Source organism: Typopeltis vanoorti, chromosome 17, assembly GCF_054136105.1.
Source record: "Typopeltis vanoorti isolate ZY-2024b chromosome 17, IOZ_Tvanoo_1.0, whole genome shotgun sequence".
NCBI lineage: Eukaryota > Metazoa > Arthropoda > Arachnida > Uropygi > Thelyphonidae > Typopeltis > Typopeltis vanoorti.
In genome coordinates, this window is record NC_143565.1 from 4,131,893 (window position 1) to 4,152,258 (window position 20,366).

The 20,366-nt window shown below is 36.7% G+C and overlaps 1 protein-coding gene across 4 annotated transcripts in view; it reads left to right on the plus strand.

The window, feature by feature from the left end:
- Window positions 1–20,366, plus strand: part of LOC150097105 (sorting nexin-29-like) — a 780,446-nt gene that overhangs the window by 410,243 nt on the left and 349,837 nt on the right. For 3 of the 4 annotated variants that reach the window (XM_090406852.1, XM_090406854.1, XM_090406855.1), the window contains one exon: window positions 19,906–20,082. In XM_090406852.1, coding sequence (XP_090262978.1) covers window positions 19,906–20,082 — 177 coding nt within the window. The remainder of the gene's footprint in view (window positions 1–19,905; window positions 20,083–20,366) is intronic. The other variant, XM_090406853.1, reaches the window with a different exon arrangement.

The window sequence follows — 20,366 nt, forward strand, 5'->3', positions numbered from 1 at the left end:
TCTCTTCTAATGAACTTTCACACAAAATAGAGTAATTGCACCTTACTGAGCCTTTTTCGCATCGTTCAGCACCACGTGTATGTCTGGATACTTCTCATCTATTTGGCTGTCCATACGCCAATAGGGGTTACGCTATCTTCATTCCTTCTGATGAAAACGGACTCAAATCTTTGCGTTTCAGGAACAGCTTGATGGGACTTTTCAGCGACGGCTTGATTCTGCTAGGGCTGGAATTTTTACCTTCAGCTTTGCATAGAATCCTACTTCATTTTAAGAACACTCGCAGTCCAACATCTTATCACAGACTTCACCCCTCCCTTACGCGAAACTGCCAGCTAACTTCCGAACAATCCAAAACAGGAAAACGTTATGACCAGAGAGAGTGTTCCGATATGGGCTCAACTCCTTATATTCTTCTATAGAGCGCCCTCTTTTCTCAGCCCCCCCCCTTTTTGCACACAGCCCTTATCTTTTCACCTGTTTGGGTTCATCCTTCGCTTTTACGACGCTGTTATACTTGGATTCACAGAATACATGGCAACGTAATTTTCCGAGTAAGCTATAGCCGCTAGCGTTGCGCTGTACATGTGTAGCTTTATCCCTTCCAGAAATTATTACTTAGCAACTTTTTAGATGACTCACAGTAAATTTTTCACAGCGTAAGTGAGGCTTAAATTTAAATTAGATTATCTCTCTTTTTTAGACATACTTAAAAATGAAATCTTAATATAATCACATCAGCTTAAATATAAGGCGCTTGAAATAAAGAATACAAATTTTACATAAAGTGAAGAAGTTTCACTTTTAATTACAGCTGATGTGCAGGTATTTCTCTTTGCCAGCAAGTTTTATATGTTAGATTCCAAATGAATGATTTCTTTCCAAGATTCCTTCATTTAGGATCTAACATGCATTATCTCTGATCATGATTTTTGCTGCAGGCTTGACCAAAGTTTCCCCAATTGTTTCCGCTGCACCACTTTTTGCTATTAATAGCGACACACGATATGAAGCTTCTAAAGCCTTCATATTTTCACCTCCTGACACAATCGGCATCACTTTTTGAGATTCTTTTAAATTTTTTATAGTTTATTTTGAAAAAATTCTACAGGTTTGTCCTTATTCATTATGTTTCGATTCAAAATGCCGATTTATATCAGATGGTTTCATGCTTTCATTTTTTAAAGTTTTGCCGCAAATTACACATAATGGAATAGGTTACTCTTCATTTCCCAACCATGAAAATCTGCATTTCAGTAATTTAGATTGTACTTATGAAGTTTTCTCATCTTCTTCCTAGTTGGTTCTTTAGAGATCTCAGATGACACACCCTTATCAATTTCACTTGATCCAAATACAATATCAATGTTTTCTTGTTGCTGACAGCTACTTGTATCTGCTATGTTCCTCTCTTTTGTGCATTTTCAAAATCCAGTCTTTAACCAATGATCCATACTTAAGAATTTGAAAGCTAAAAAAATTACCGTATTTAATAAACAGTCCTTCAACAAATGGCTAGTGAAAGCAGAGCTCGAAACAGACAGCAATGGTAGGCCATTAGAGATAAAGCAGCTATGAAGATGTTCATATAACTGGTAATTAATTTACGGAATTGACAACGCATATAAAGTAAATAAATTAAAGATAACTTTAATGAATCACTTCTATATTTCAGCAATGTCACATTGCCATCTTCGGGAACATAAAGATATGGTATGTGCACTAAGGAACTAACAAAGCAAATGAGGAAGAAAATAAGAACTAATTTTGTTCCTAAAGTCCTAATGGTGCCCTCTTGCGGGCTAATTTGGTAGTCTTGGCAGTTGGGCTGAAGTTCTCAAAATGAAAGTCTCCCAAATTTGGGGCAGTTTCATGCACCCAAATTTGTTGAGGTTAGGAACGTTTTTTAGAGCTGCTGAAGATTCTTTGAATAGTCTTTCGTATTTAAACTTGCTGCGATGGATTATTTTTGTCTTCTTCCAACGAATTTTATGTCTTCTTCCAACGAATTTTATGTACTGGTGAAGAGTTCACCAGTACAGCTGCTCTGGACTGGCAGACCATGCCTTAGATACCCGCCATAAAATTCGTTGGAAGAAGACAAAAATAATCCATCGCAGCAAGTTTAAATACGAAAGACTATTCAAAGAATCTTCAGCAGCTCTAAAAAACGTTCCTAACCTCAACAAATTTGGGTGCATGAAACTGCCCCAAATTTGGGAGACTTTCATTTTGAGAACTTCAGCCCAACTGCCAAGACTACCAAATTAGCCCGCAAGAGGGCACCATTAGGACTTTAGGAACAAAATTAGTTCTTATTTTCTTCCTCATTTGCTTTGTTAGTTCCTTAGTGCACATACCATATCTTTATGTTCCCGAAGATGGCAATGTGACATTGCCGAAATATAGAAGTGATTCATTAAAGTTATCTTTAATTTATTTACTTTATATGCGTTGTCAATTCCGTAAATTAATTACCAGTTATGTCTAACCAACGTATAAGTCTTACTACTAGAAGATGTTCATATGATTGGTGCAGTATTAACAAAAGATCGTGCTACTAAATGACAAAGACAAGCCGACAGTTGAGTTGAAATGCTAATTCTCTTCAACCGAATTCCTTATATAATATCTGAAACACATTCACTATATGTTTCTTAGTTTTAACACGTTCACTCAAACAAAACCATATATTGCTGGTGCAACATATGGTTTTGCTTGAGTCTTGTGGGAGGGGACATGCGATTCATTAGTTAGTGCCGTTTTTATCCCAGTTGTCTCTAATTGCACTGTTTGTTGAGAAACATATTACACAGCCTGCAGATGTCTCTGTACCTTATTCAGTGATACAATAGGAATGTTTTACGATCTTGAACTTCATGGATACATTAAATTTTATTCCATGCGTTAATGATGCATAGCCGAAAATTGCCACAGACCCCCTGAATACCCTTCACGTACCCCCAGGGGTACGCGTACCACACTTTGAGAAATGCTACGCTAGAGGAATAGAAGAAAGAAGGAATCTCTTTACATTTTGCTTGAACAGCTGAGTGTTGTAATCTGGGGACGGCAGAGTTGGGGAGACTGTTCCAAAGAAATATGGTGGTATACTTGGATTTTTCAAAGGTCTTTGATAGACTGCCACATGACATGCTGTTAGCTAAACTGAAACAGATAGGACTGTTATTAACTTTTACGCCAATGACATTGGCACCTCCTTAACTGGGAATGTGTAGCTGTTTGCTGATTATGATGCAAAGTTGGAAAGTGCTATGAGAAGAACATCAGACATTGTGGCCTTGCAGGAGGATCTGAATAGACTATGTGAGTAGGCAAATGATTGAAACTGTCAGAAAATATTGCAAAGTGCAAGGTCTTAAATTTGGTAAGCAAGGTTGGCACGCAGAGTATACAATTAATGGAGAAATTTTGAAGGAGATGAAAGATCTGAGAGTGATGGTGGACAGAGACTTGAAGTTTAGGGGTCATATTGCTGAAATTGTAAGAACATCCCAACAGATTAGGGAAGTAATGAGGAGTATTGGCAATAACATGCAGAGGAAATAAGTTATGGATCCCCTGTATAGTGCATTAATCATATGGACTGCTGTGCACAGATTGGTCCTCAGGTTTTCGGGGGAATGGTAATGTATTGGAGAAGGTTCAGAGCAGGTTTACTAAGTTAGTGTCAGATCTATGGAATGCCAGATATGAGGAAAGATTGAGGTAATGCAATTTACTGAGCCTTGTGAATAGACGACGAAGACAAGATATGATTGAGACATATAACTTGGTGAGGAGCCGTTACCAGATTAATCTGCAGAAGATATGTGTTTGTGGATGTATGACGTGTTTGAGGGAAGAAGGAAATTATACAGGCATCATGGGTTGCATTTGAATGGCTTTGGAGTGAGTGCATTGGAGAAGGTATTGCTGGATGGAAGTACAGTGTGTGTGGAAATAGTCTGTGTGATGCATGCAAAAGGCCAGAACAAAGAGATGAAGGGAAAAATCAGGAGAGTGGTATTGAAGAGACACAAGCGCTTGGCAGTGGAAACAGTAGTAGTGTGAGAAGTGAAGAGAGAATGGGAATGCAAAAGGAACAGGGAAACAGGGTGGAGAACCTGGGTGGACAGGGAGAATTTAGTGTTGCACGATGATCAGCATTCATTTTAGAAATTATGGTACTAGAGGTCATGCCAGTAGAATATCTGGTGATCAAATCATTGTTTCTTTAGCTTACTGTGTGAAATGTAACTCAGCTTATCCTTGTATATTTGTATATACCCCAGATGATGACCTTAATATGAAGGTTGAAACATTGAGAAATTAAAATAGTTATTTATAACACAGTTGTAAAGTCCATAATTTCTAAAATGAATGGCATAGGGAGAGTGAATGTGTGTGTATGAAGATGGAGTATATTGGGATGTGGGTGGGGAAGTTGAGACTGAGGAGATATATGTGGTGATAAAGGTGATTGAGCAAGTGAGATGGGGAAATCACAATCAACAAGTGGCTTGGATAGAACTGGTTATAGACCTAAAAATGAATTACTATGTTTGTATACAAATGCCAGAAGAATCAGAAATAAGGGAGATGAAATGGTTTCAGTCATGATTGAGTTTACTCGTCTCAAAATCATTGGAATAAGTGAAACATGGTTGAATGAAGATGATATTCTAACAGGAATAGAAATGGAAAGATACAGTATTTTTCATGAGGATAGAAAAGACAAGAAGGGAGGGGTGCTGCTGATGACAGCAGGGGAATTATGTCCACATAAGGAAGATATGACAGAGGGAAATAGTGGCAACAGTTATGAGGCAGTGTGGTGTAATGTGGAGGTTGATGGAAAGACATATTTAGTTGAATGTTGCTATAGGCTTGGGAATGTGGATGGTGGTGATGAAGAAATGTATAAACAACTTTGATTAGTGAACACAGGAAGGGTAATTATTATAGGTGATTTTAATTATGGCAGTATAGATTGGAATGAAGAGACAGCATTTAGAAATAAGGAAAATGAATTTCTCGAGTTCTTGAGAGATAACTATCTCAAGCATTATGTTAAAGAGGGCACACAAGGATTGAGAATTCTAGATCTGATCATTTCATCAGAGGATGTAATTGTAAGAGGGGTTTCAAACTTTCCTTCAATTGGTTAAAGTGATCACCTGGGTTGTGGCTAGCCATATGCAGACTTTTGTGAGGAAAGGATATATGTGGAATTATAAGGCTGGTGATTATGACAAGCTCAGGAGATAGCTTGGAGCTATGACATGGAACAAGGAGTTCTGTGAGCACTAAGAAAATAAATTCTGCATGAGAACTGACAAAGAAATACGTAACATCAATGTGTGAATGTATTCCAAAGGCTGAATAAAGTAGGTGTAAAATGGATGAATGTGGAGCTTAAGCATGAAATCTGGACAAATAAGGTACTTTGGAGGAAGGAAAACAAAAGTGCAGTATGAGCAGAAATTGGCAAATCAGGTGAAGAAAAACCCTAGAGTTTTTAGATATGTGGCAAGTAGAAGGAAGAATAATCATGGTAAGATGATGTTAATGGATGAAAGTGGTAGAATGGTAACTGCTGCAGAAGACATTGTTCAGGTATTCAGTGATCAATTTATAAGGGTGTTTCATCCTGATCAGGGTGCAATCATGACGAGCTGAAGTGTAGAGGACATAGGAGAGGGCGGCTTAATTGTGAGTGAACAGTAGGTATTTGAGGAAATAAATAAAGTTGATGTCAATAAGGCAATAGGATTTGATGATATATCACCACACACTGTAAGTTAATGTTCCAGGGAATTGATATGCATGTTTAATAAGAGTCTCACACATTGCACAAGTTGTGAAGACATCACATCGAATAATGGCAATGATGCGGTGGATCCTGATATGCAGAAATAGAGAAGTTATGATGCCATTGTATATGGCCTTGATCAGGCTTCATATGGATGGTTGTGCATGGATCTGGATGCCAGGTTTTCATGGTGAAATGGACATGTTGGAAAGGATCCAGAGAAGATTCACAATGGTTGTCAGTGATCTTTGGAATGTAGAATATGAGGACAGATTGAGAGAATATAAGTTGCAAAGCCTTGTGAATAGGAAGAAGAGGGGGGGGGGATATGATTGAGATATATAGATATATAAGCTAGTCAGGGGTTGTTATCAGGTTGTCATGGAAGAGATTTTTCATAGAATGGGAGATGTGGGGTAGAACAAGAGTCCATCACTGGAAACTGTATAAGAAGGGTGTGAGCAGAGGAGTGAGGAGAAGGTTCTTTGCATAGAGTGGTTGGTGAGTGGAATGCATTGCCTGAGTGTGTTGTGAATATAGACACATTGAATCAGTTTAAATCATGGTTGTGTGAGCATTGTGTGCAATAGTATGTATCTCTCATGATGAGTCTCTGTCTCCATGGAGGTCAGATGTTAATAATCATAATATTTCACAGAGTATAGTCAGATAAGGATGGAACTAGTGGCCATCCACGGAAGCTTTATAAGGAGGGTGTGAGCAGGGAGTGAGAAGCAGGATCTTTGCATGGAGAGGAATTGGTGAGTGGAATGCATTGCCTATAAGTGTGGTGAGTGCAGAAACTGTGAATGGTTTTAAAGCATGGTTCAATGATCTTTTGGCATGAGAGAGTATAGACCTCCCATGATGAGTCCTTTAACTTCATGGACGTCAGATAATCTGCTTCTTCTTCTTCCTCCTTTCCATGAATAGGCCTAGTGACCTGTTACAGTCTCTTCCCATCTTTTTAAAGGCCATTCTCTGTTCGTTCTCCCTTGAGGTTAATATCTCTTGGGAGCCTTCCTTTACTCATTCTTTTTGGATGTTGTTTCCATCTCACTCTATACAGATCGATGTATTCTAAAACAGATATCACCTCAAGTTCCCTTAAGGTATTGCTATTTCTTTTGAAGTCTAGTCTAGTATATTATATCCATCTGTTTTGTGCATTAATCTCATTTCAGAGCTTATCAGTCTGAGGATTATATCTTGCTATTGAGTTATGGATTCTTATTCTTGTCTTCTTGCTTATTAAATTTGGATTGAATATCTGATTGATAGTTTTTAGGGACATTTTCTCCATTTCTAATATGTTTTTCTCCATTCAAAATGGAGAAAAAAATATTATTAGAAAAAGGATAGAAGAAATTGTGCAGAATTTTTATAATGATCTCCATGCAACTAAGAGCCAAGTTTCAGAACCTATAATTCCAAAACCAAGCAATATACCAGATGTACTTCTAGAAGAAATAGAACATATCCTTAAGAAAATGAGTAAAAGTAAAGCCTCAGGACTTGATCATGTTAAGTCTGAAGAAATCCAACAAGGTGGACCAATTATTTTCAAAGCCTTGGCTGCCAGATTCACATGGTACTTCAAAGAAAGAAAGATTCCAGAGGAATGGAAGACCTCAAAAACCATACTTCAAAAAAGGGAACAAGGAAGACATAAAAAACTATCATCCAATCTGTCTACTCTCTCACATATATAAAATCATGAACAAAATAATACTGAACAGAATCCAAAACACTCTTGAAGACAACTCCAGTAGAGAGCAGGCAGAATTCAGAAGAGGCTTCTCCACAATAGATCATATCCAGGTCATTTCACAACTAACAGAAAAATGCAGAGAATACCGAATCCCTCTATGTTTTGTCTTTATTGATTTTAAAAAAAGCATTTGATACCATAGAACACAATGCAGTCATCAGTGCCTTACTGGAAATGAATGTGGACCCTACTTACATCCACATGATAAAAGAAATTAACAAAAATCAGACCACACAAATTACCCTATTTGATCAACCTATAAATATAGACATAAAGAGACAGGTCTGCCAAGGCGATATGATCTCCACAAATCCATTTACCAGCACTTTAGAATACGTTCTGAAAAAAAAATAGCCCTAAACGGAGGAATAAGCATAGGTGGTGAAAAACTACAAATCCTTATGTTTGCCGATGATCTAGTACTGATATCCCACAATTCAAAAGACTTAGAAGAAATGAGTGAAAAAATATACACAAACAGCAGTAAGATAGGCTTAGAAATTAATTTAGAAAAAACAAAATGGATCAATAACATCTACACAAGTGACAGTCACGTATGTATTAATGACATCCCTATAGAACAAGTTGACACCTACAATTACTTAGGACAAACAATAAAAATGAATAATGATTTATCTGAAGAACTAGCAAAAAGAAAGAAAGCTTTATGGCTATCATTCAACAAACTAAAAGAAACACTTACTGATCCAAATCTTGAAATCTCTGCAAAGGCAAAGCTATTTAATAGTGACATTCTTCTATCACTCGCATATGGATCAGAAACATGGAACACGACAAGAAAAGAAGAAGAGACTCTCAGAATAACTCAGCGTGCAATAGAATGCAGGATTTGTAGCATCAGCAAAATGGAACATGTTAGAAACACGGAGCTAAGAAAGAGATCAGACATAAAAGATGTGGTAACTGCAGTATATGAAAGCAAGATGAGATGGGCAGGTCACATAGCCAGACTCAGAGATAACAGATGGACATATACAATACTCAACTGGCAACCAAGAATAAAGAGAAAACTAGGAAGACCACCTACAAGATAGGAAGATCCACTAGTGAAATCTTTGGGTATAGCATGGAAGAGAGAGGCTCAAGATTGAGATTTTTGGAGGCATCTTTGTGACCTGCACTCATGGAGAAATATTGAGTGAAACACGGGTCTATCAAGGTAATCTGATTGATAGTTTTTAGGGACTATGAAAGAATGCATGGCAGTCTTGGAGTGGGAATGATGAACCAGGAAGGAGAGAGGATTGTGGACTTCACAGTAGTATTTGATCTGGCAATTGTGAGCTTGTTTTTTTGTAAGAGGAAAGAACATTTGATAACATTTAGAAGTGGTAACAACAGTTCACAGATTGACTATATTTTGACTAGAAGAAAACATCTTAAGGAAGTAACAAATTGTAAGGTAATTCCAACAGATCAAGTGGTACAGCAACACTGGTGCTGTGTGCAGACTTAAAAATAAGGTCAAAGATAAGAACCTTTGGAAGCCTTGGGAAGAGGACAGTTAAGTGGGTTAGCTTAAAAGAAGACAGTGTGAAGAACCATTTTAGGGAGAGGCTGTTAGAGAGGATTTTGAATGGACTAGAAAGTGTAAAAGATTGATGGAGACATAATTCAAAAACAATTCTGAGCTGTGCAGTTGAGGTGCTCGGTGAAACATCTGGTAAGATTAGAGAGTAGAAGAAGGGTTGGTGGTGGAATAATAATGTACAAGAAGCAGTGACGGCTAAGAGGAAGGCAAAGCAAAAGTGGGACAAGTCAAGAGCGGAAGAGGACAAAGAGAGAAAGCGAGAAGCCAAGAGATTTGTTGCACAGGCGAAGGCCATAGCTTATCAAGATCTTTATGATCAATTAGAGACAAAGCAAGGGCAGAGGCATCAAAGGACATCTTACATGTGAGGCAGATCAAAGACTGGAGGAAGACTATTAAGGAGGAATGTGGATATAAGAAACAGTTAGAGAATATACTTAGAAGGGCTTTTGAATGAGGACTCACAGAGAAGATGGGCAGCCTTATGAGGGGATGGTGCAGAACATTAGTAGAGTGGAAGTGAAGGAGGCTATAAAGAGGATGAAGAATGGAAAATCAATGGGCCCTTACAGGATCCCAGTGGAGGCATGGAAGGCACTGGGGGAAGGGGGAATTGACCTGCTGTGAGACCTTAATAAAAGTTTGTCAACAGGAAAACATACCCAAGTAGTGGAGGGAAAGTACTCTTGTCCCCATCTACAAGGGTAAAGGGGATGCACAAGACTGTAAGAATTACAGAGGAATAAAGTTGATGTCCCACACAATGAAAATCCTAGAAAGGATTCTTGATGGTAAACTGAAGAAGGAGGTGGAGATTGCAAAGGAGCAATTTGGCTTCCTGCCTGGTTGATCGACAACAGATGGTATCTTTGGGTTATGGCAGATGATGGAAAAGTTTCGAGAGAAACAACTGGAGCTACATATGGTGTTTATTGATCTAGAGAAAGTACCATAGAGTGGCAAGGCAAGAAGTCTGGAGGTGTCTGAGGGGGGGAAGAAGGCACCAGAGAAATATGTCAGGTTGGTGCCGGTGATGTATAGAAATGCGAAGACAAGAGTTCGAACCTGCCTGGGAGAGACAGAAAGTTTTCACGTGACAGGTGGCTTGCATCAGGGGTCAGCATTAAGTCCGTTCCTGTTTATTTTGTGATGGAGGTGAGAGAAGACACACCTTGGACAATGTTGTATGCAGATGACATCATGCTTTGTGCAGAATCAAGAGAAGAAGTGGCAGCTAAACTGGAAAGGTGGAGGAAAGTACTGGACAAGAGAGGTATGGGACTGAGCAGAAGTAAGACAGAGTATGTGTAAAGTGGATGGCAGCCAGAAGACAGATCTTGAGTTGGAAGGAAATGTCATCAGGAAGGTGAGGGACTTTAGATACTTAGATTCAACACTGAAAGATGATTGAGAGGCTGAGAAGGAAGTGGGATGCAAGATACAAGTGGGATGGAGGAACTGGAGAGAGAAATGGCTGGAGTGCTATGTGATAAGAGGTGCTGATCAATCTAAAAGGCAAAATCTACAGGAAAGTAGTGAGACCAGCTATAACGTAAGCTATGGAAACTGTGGCCCTGAGGAAAAATAACGTCAGCAGGATGGAGGTGGCAGAGATGAGAATGCTTAAGTGGTTGTGCGTTGTGACCAGAAAGGATCATATGAAAAATGACTATGTAAGGGGAACGGTGAAAGTTACGAACTTAGGAGCAAAGATACAGGAGGCAAGATTCGGATGGTTTGGTCATGTGATGAGCAGGGAGGATGAGTATGTGGGAAGAAAGGTCATGCAGATTGATGTGCAGGGGAGGAGGAAGCATGGGCAGCTAAAGAAGAGATGGAGAGAGCTGTTGGAGGAGGACTTGACAATGAAGAACTTGGATGTGGTTACAGCCCAAGACAGGAGGATGTGGAGGAGACTCACTGAGAACAACGATCCTACTTAAGTGCGACAAGCTGCAGATCTGATTGATAGTTTTTGTTATTTCTATATAATTGGTTATTTTATGTTGCATGTCTTTCTCTCTTCTTTCATGCTTACATGGTGATCAGAATACATTATGAAAAATTATGGCTACAACTACCGTGTTAGAGTAAAACATTAGTTTAATATAAACCAAAATATACACTCGACGTTTCGACCTTCACATTAAGGTCATCTTCTGGAGTATACGTATATATACAAAGAAACAAGCTGCACTACAATCTACATGGCATGCTAAAGTTACTGATCAGCCGTTACAACTATTTGCCTGACCTCTGGTGTTAAAAAAAAAAAAAAAAAACCTCACCACATCAAAACTAGAGTTATTATTATTATCTATTATTATTATTATTATTATTTTTACTGTTATTATTATTATCTATTAGGTTACAAAGTTAAATTAAGCTGGAGAGTAACATGTTCATACAGAAAATAATAGATAAATAAACAGAAATTAAAATTACTTATATAAGTATACATATAAATTACAACTGCTATGAAGAGTGGCCAATAAAAAATGAAAAATTGCTTAGAGTCCTACAGTCAGGGTTTGCTGGAAATTAAGTGGGCTGAAAATGTGTATGTGTGCCATCCAAATTCTTGGGATTTTTATGCCAAGAATTTGGATAAATTGTTAAGATTGGGGTGGTTAATCAAAATTTCACAGGCTCCTTTAAATTTCCATTCATACCAAGTTTTTGTATGATGCAAAGAAGTCTGTCACCTCTTGGCTGCCAGACACTGTTAAAAAAAACAAATGCCTCATTACGCGCGTTCTCCCAGAATATATGGTGTTCCAAGGTACACAAATATAATGTTCCGCTTCGGCCAATAGTTGAGGGAATAGACAGCCCTAATTATCACCTAGCCAAGAAATTAGCATCAACACTCAAGGAGTTGGTAGGTCATTCTCCCTCTTATATAAAGAACACACAACACTTCATAAAGAAAATTAAAAACATGAGACTCGGCAAAGATGATTTTTTAGTCAGTTTTGACAATTCTTCTTCTATAGAACAAATTTCCACCTGATATTACAGCTCTCTTTGTCCACTTATTACGTTCTGGTTACTTTGTGTGGCAAAATAAATTTTACCTACAAAAACAAGCTGCTGCCATGGGCTCACCACTATCCCCCCCCAATTGCTAATTTTTATATGGAAGCTTTTGAACAACGTGCTCTTGATTCCGTTACTCTAAAACCTACAGTTTGGCTTAGATACGTTGAGGATGTTTTCATTATCTGGCCACACGGCCGCCAAACGTTAAACACATTCCTTAGCCACCTGAACAAACAACATGAGCGCATACAATTTACTATTGAAATTGAAAATCAGAACTTGCTCCCTTTTCTGGATACACTGGTCATGCGTCTTCCCTCAGGCAGTGTATCCTTCACTGTTTACCCTAAGCTTATACACCCTGGCCAATATATATATATATGCTAACTCGGATCACCACCCTTCGCAAAAATTTGGAGTCATCAATACCCTCAAAAACAGAGCTATAACAATTTGCTCTAATGAACAAGCTCTTAAACAAGAATTAAAAATTATTAGCAGTACATTTATAAATAATGGATATAGCAAAAATACTATTAATAAAATTCTTCATAAAACTTCATCAAAAAGTAATATAGATTACAGTAAAACCATAACCACTCCCATACATTAAAGGATTATCAGAAAAAATTAATAGAATCCTACATCATTATAATCTTAATGCCACTTTTAAACCACCTTTAAAATTAAAAAACATATTCAACACCTCTAAGGATCCTCTTCCCTCATTGCCACACCCTGGAGTTTATTGCACCTCTAACTTACTTTATATTGAGGAAACTGGACATACAATCCCTATCCGTAAAAAAAAAAAAAAAAAACGACACATTAAATATATTAATTTTGGTGAAGCAGGCCTCTCAGATCACTCTCTTTTAACACCCTACATCAAATTGATTGGAAAAGAACTTGTTCTTTGCATCATTCAAAAACATGGTATGAACGGAAATTTAAAGAAGCCTGTGAAATTTTGATTAACCACCCCAATCTTAACAATACTGTTGGCATAAAAATCCCAAGAATTTAGATGGCACACACACACACACACACATTCAGCCCACTTAATATACTCTCTAAAAAACTGCATGGGTAGCCATTTAGATTTTATCACATCAAGAGGAAGATCACTTATGGTGGGTGGCAAAGAATTTTGCCACCCACCATAAGTGAATATCCATTGACTATATCAATGGATATTCCTGTCAATATCCATTGACTATACCTGTCAATATCCATTGACTATCTAATTTTAATTAGATAGTCAATGGATAGCCCACAAAGATTTTAATAATTACAATTATTTTTCAAAAAATTTCAACAAATGATGACATTCCTCATAGGATGGTAATGAAGAGTAATGAAACACAATGTGTTTATTGTGTTTCATTATGGGATACTGAGACAATTGATGTGAAGTCATCAGCCTCTATATACAAGTAGCCCAGTAGTGAAGTGACTTCATGTACAAACTTTGTTTGCTTACACTTGGATAAAGGATCAAACCAAGAATATAATTTCTTGATATTTTAATTTATAATCCATATGTGGCCTAATCAAAGATTTATACAGTAGAACCAGAATCTCTTTCCTTCTACAAGTCAATAGAAGTCAGACTCATCTAGGAGGTCCTTTTTTTCATAAACACAGCTCATCATACCATGCCTGAAACACATTCAAATTCTCTGCAGACACCAAGGTCTCAGGCAATGCATCCCATCATTCACAACTCTCCATGCAAAAAACCTGCTTCTCAGTTCCTTGCCCACACTTTCCTTATACACCTTCTAGGGATGACCTCCTGTTCTCCCCAAATCTCCCACCATGTTATTAAAAACCTCTTCAACATTAATTCTATAACAATCTCTTACTAATGTGTACATCTCTATCACTGCAAATTGCATTGTCTCAACTCTGCAAATTGCATTGTCTCAACCTTTCTTCATATTCAACATTCCAGAGATCAGAAACTATTTTAGTCAATCGCTTCTGGTCCCTCTCTGACATCTCTTCATTCTTTTGAAAACCAGGTGACCAAATCTGTGCACAGTAGTTCATATGTGGCCTAATCAGAGTCTTATAGAATGGAACAAGAGCTCCTTACTTCTATAAATCAGTATCTATGCATCATTACAAGAATATGTTTTGTTGTCCTCATAATTTTGGATTTTGTCCTGTAAATTTTAGTTCTTTATCCACCATCATCTCAAGATATCCTCCATCTTCAACAATATATCCCCACCAAGCATAAATTCTACATTCCATCTTTGTTTTCCAAATTTTAAAACCTTACATTTTGCAAAACACTGAACTGGCATCCCCACTTCCATGCACATTCATTCAGTCTATTAAAGTCCTCTCATAAAGCCTCAACATCTGCTCTACAATCCTAGTTCTTTCCATCATCTGCCAGCAACTCAATATTCCCATTCAAATCTTTCTTTATGTTATTAACATACAGATTAAATAGCCATGGCCCTAAAGCAGACCCTGAGACACACCACCAATGACTTTCCCTTCCAGGATATTGCTCTCCCATACACAACTTGTTGATACCTATCAGATAGCCAATCTCCAACCCAATGCGCTAGTCTAATATCCAACCCAATCCACTCTAGTTTGACTATCAACTATGATGGTAATCTATCAAATGCCTTTGCAAATTCTAAGTATACTACTGTCTGTCCATCTCCCTCATCCAATGCATCTACTACTTTATTGTAATAAGTAATTATATTACTAAAACATAACTTTCCTTTAGCAAATCTGTGCTCTCCATCAAAGATAATACCACAATGATAATACCTGAGTTTTTAACTAATATATTCACATCAACTATACACAAGAATATTATATTTTAATTTGCCAAATATTTCAGTCTGAAAATAACAGACTATCTTCAGTGGCTACAAACGTGTTGCTATAAATTTGAATGTCTATTTAAAGAAAGTGGTGAGGTCCTTCTTCAATGCCCTAACTTGAATCGAAATGACTGTATCTTTATCAAAAATATGGGAAAGTTTAATCAGGATAACACATTAATATATATATATATATATATATATACTTTTTTTTTAATTAAGACTTTTAATTCTTACATTAGTCTAATGTTATTTATAAATTAAGATTATTATATGAATTTATGAATTAATATATCTAATTTAATCATTATTCTGATAAAAATGTTTTCCTCTCTTTAATGCTTAGCGATATAGCATCATGCGGCTCGTTCTACTTTTGAATGATCAATTATTGGTATTCCACCTTGTTAAAAACTGTTCCTATGTAGCCATTGAAGATAGTCTGTTATTTTCAGACTGAAATATTTGGCAAATTAAAATATAATATTCTTGTGTAAACATGTCTATATGTTATAATTATGTTAGTTCAATTCTACAGTTCACTCCACATTGAGATTTTGGCAAACAGGAAAACATGCCAAGGCCCGTTATCATTATCATCAGTGTGTCACATAACTGATATGTGCGTTCAAGGGGATGATGGACACAGGATACCATGGTAGTACAACATGAAGAGCTTACATTATTATAAAACCTCCTATGAAGAATTTTTTCTCCAAATTTGTTTGTTATCTGTTAGAACCCCAAAACTGTCAGATCTTATATTTAAATATCCTGAGGGAATTCTAGATTCATCAATCAACCAATGAGATTGGCTCTCCCCTAGATCCTTTTTTACTACTATCCCAGCATCAAACATGTGCTTTGCTAATCTTTCCTCTTCGATTCTGTTTCAGTTATCATACTACCTGAGATAAGCTCTGCTGACATCTGAATGCTAACAATATCAAAGTCCTTCCAAATATCTTCATTTTAAATGTGATTTTGCCATTGATGTCATCTGTTCACTTAACTAATTTTTCTCAAGACTCTCATATCTGTAGTATTTAACCACTTTTTTTGCTTTTAACCCAGCTCAAATTTCAACTTGCATTTGGTAATTTCTCTTTCATTTAATACAAATCCATGCAGTTTCCTGCATGGATTTGCAAATTCCTCACATGTATCCTGAAGGTGTTGTACAGCACACTATGACAGTAAATGCATCATTAAGTTTACATTATTATAATCTCCTGCCAACCATTCTCCTCATTAGTCTATCACTTGTTGCACCTCAAAACTGTCAAATTTTATATTACTGTCTGCATCAATCCTCTTAGATTTGTCTTCTTAGTCTTTTTCCTGTTATCACCTAGGGAAAATGGTGAGTTGGAGGCAATGTTCCCTCCAAGCTGTTCACATGCACACCATCAAAGAGGGAGCACACATGCTAGTAACGGTGTGCACAACATTTTTTGCTTTCAGAATATCTAATTTACACTCAATAAATTTTGAACGTACTAAAAAACAAATTATATGTCAAATCATACTTTTCACTTATTTTATTTAGTAATCTCTCCAATGTCTCCCCTCCTATATTACTCTAACCCATTCTAACTTAACACACTTAATTACTTTTGGCCTGTGCCGTATGGATGAACTGATGTTGATGTCAACAAGTTGTAGAGGCATATTTGTTTAGCGTGTATACTGTCTAGACCAGGGGTCGGCAAACTTTTTAGACCATTGACCCCTTCATAGAATCCTTGATTCCTCATCGACCCCCATCATTTTAAATAATAATAATAATTATTATTATTATTCAGGCCTCTATGGAGTCAAAAGACTCATCACGGGAGGTCCTTCCTAGGAAACACAAAGTCTATCAAGACTCGTTGTGGGAGGTCCCTCCTAGGAAACACAAAGTCTATCATACCACTACTTAAACTCATTGACCGTTCTCGCTCTCTCACCACTCTATCAGGCAATGCAGTCCATGATTCAACCACCCTCCATGCAAAGAAACCACTCCTCACCCTCTTGTTCACATTTTCCTTTCGTAATTTCCAGGGATGGCCCCTTATCATCACAACTTCCTGCTGTTCAACCAAGCGAAAGAACACCCCAGTGTCAACCCTGAAGCCTCTATCAAAAAAAATTTTGATAGAGGCTTCAGCAAGTTTTTACAGCAGGGAAAGAAGAATAGTGTTGTTGGAAAAGTCATAGGTGTGTAGTGAATTGAAAAGGAGAGCACAAATAATGAAGACTAAGATGGCTGAGTTGTGTGAGGCAAAGGGAGTTCAATTTGTAAATCTGTGGAGTGAATTTGAAGGAAAGTTGGAATGGTTTGACATTGATGGATTGCATTTGAATGGATTTTATGATGGGCATTTAGAAAAGCTGTTGTTTTCTGAGAAGGCACCGAGTCAAGAAGTTAATGTAAAAAAATGACCACTCCCATTTCCTTGATCCTAACTCTGATTTTCATTCCTACCCATCTCATCCTCACCTGTATGCATTCCATCACCTTGTGCTGCTGCAACCACATCTTCAACCTCATATCCATCTTCCTTCTGTCATACAATCTGTTGATTTGTGCTATTCTGCTTCACAGGTAAATGATCAAAGTCTACCTGTGAAGCAGAATAGCACAAATCAACAGATTGTATGACAGAAGGAAGATGGATATGAGGTTGAAGATGTGGTTGCAGCAGCACAAGGTGATGGAATGCATACAGGTGAGGATGAGATGGGTAGGAATGAAAATCAGAGTTAGGATCAAGGAAATGGGAGTGGTCAAACCAAAGAGAGAGGTGTAGTATAGCAACTAGAATAGAGAATTTTAATTCATGACTTATTTTAATGGTATTAAGAACACCAAACAAACTTTTATAAAAAAAACATGTTTTATTAACTTGCTTATATTTCGCTGTTTCAAATCAGCATCATCAGAGCACAACAAGCATGTATACGTGACAATGAGTAAGTGAAACAATATAATTGTAACAGACAAAAGATCTAATTTGGTACCCTCTAATGTAAAAAAATATATATATTTATATTACAGCCATGTGGGAGTTGTTCTTAAGATAACAGTCTACTAAATTTTTGGCAAATTAATATGACCATATTTGTTCAGGTTAGGAACTTTCTTCATAGCCATGACTGACTCAAAAAATAATCTTTCAGATCTGTAACAACTTCTGAATAGCACATTAGCTTTCTTCCGTCTAATCCTGTGTGAAGGGATGTCCAAAGTGCGGTCTGCCAGTCCTGATCTGCCATAGTAATGGTAGCAAATGTATTTTTTATGTTCTTCCAGGCAGATGTTAACAGATCTTCCTGTCTGCCCATAGTAGGCCAAGTCACAGTCACATTGACTTGGCCTACTATGCTAATTTAACATGATGTTTGAATGTGGTGCAAAGGCCATGTTTCATAAAATTAGTATTTTATAAAATTAGTATTTCGGGTGTACCTCTGATATAGGAATTAAGAATGGTAATGTTGTGCTCCTGTGAATTAGAGGAGGGAGGAGTAATGGGGCTATGTAGTACTTTATCTGTTTTGTAGGAATTGTAGCCATTGGCCAAGAAGGTATGGTGCAGATATTTGAGTTCTGTGGACAGAGCTGTATCATTAGAACAAATCGCTATGGCTCTGTGTGTAAGTGTTTTTAAAATACCATACTGTTGGACTGGATAATGATGTGATTGTTTATGTACATATCTTCCTGTGTGTATTGGCTTTCTGTAAATGAAAAAGATAGTGGTCCATCTGAAAGCAGGTGATTAATGTGTCAAGACATTAAGATATTAAGATTAGGATTAGTTGGAAGAAAATCATCATCATCATCAAATTCTTGCCATGTATCCTCAAGACGTGTATAGGATATGATAGTACTACATGAAAAATTTACATCATTACTAACTTCCTATCTACAGTTTTCCTCCAAATCAGTCTGTTACCTGTCAAAGCTACAAAATTGTCAGATCTTATATTTATATATCTATCTTCTAAGGCACTTTTTACCATATCAATCCACCTGTATCTTGGTGTTCCTCTGGGTCTTTTTTTCTGCAAACCTGGCAGAGAACACTTGTTTTGCTAATCTTTCCTCGCCCATTCTGTTTAAGTGACCATACCACCTGAGATTAGTTCTGCTAATCCATTCCTGGATGCTGACAATGTCAAGTTCTTTCCTAATATCCTTATTTTTAATATGATATTGCGATGGATTTTCTCTCTTATTCCATATAAATTTATTTAGTTGACTTCCTACCATACTAGCTTTGTTGATGCTGTTGTCTATTTCCATATTTAATTTACCATTAAATTTAATTTGCCAAGATTATTAAATGTCTTTAATCTTGGCAAACATTCCTTCATTTACACATAGTAAAATATCATTATCATATTAAATTATTCTTGACTTTTCATTTTTATTATGTATTTTGTTAAAAATAAAAATTAATGAGTAATTCTTTGGCTATTTTAATTTCTTCTATTTTCCATTGTTCTGTATTTATTATAGAACTGTTATTTGTATATAACAAATAATTTATCCTTATGGACATATATACACATATATATATATAAGTATATCCTTAAAATATATAAATATATCCATAGAGAGAGAGAGATACACACGCACACCCTATAATAAATACAGAAAAAGTAATCAATTGGTTTTTACCATTTGTTTTGGTACAGTTCTGATTTTCATGTGGTTATTATATCCTTTTTAAATTTACATTGTAAAACAAAGAGAACACATTAGTTTTGAGAATCATTATAAAATCATTCAATGATTTTATAATGTTATATAATGTTTGTCAGTGTTATTATTTTTCAATATGCATGAGACTAAAAACTTTTTATTCATCAGAAGATTCTGCATCCATTCCAAGTTTTGGCGAGGACACAGAAATAGCAGCAGCAGCTTTAGTGCTAGCTCAAAGGCTTCCAAGTTGGTCCATATCCAGTACAAATTCTCACAATACTCCTATAAACCGGAATGGTTCAGAACCTCGCAGTAGATCTGATACTATGAACATGACTTCCGGTAAGTGCCTTTTCTAACATATACTCTAGTTTAAATGGTGTAAAGCATATTCTCTTATTAAGTAATAATAATTTTTATCATACCTTTCTTTAAACTCATTCACTAACAGTGCACCCACAACCACCTCTGACAGATTTTCCACTTATTCAAGAAAAAAAATTCATTTTCATGCTCTTCTTGCTGACTAAATCCTTATACAGCTTCTAGGTGTAACCCTCTTATAATATTCCATAGACTGGTGATTTTTAACCATTTTGCTTCTAGCTTCTCTTCACTTTCACATT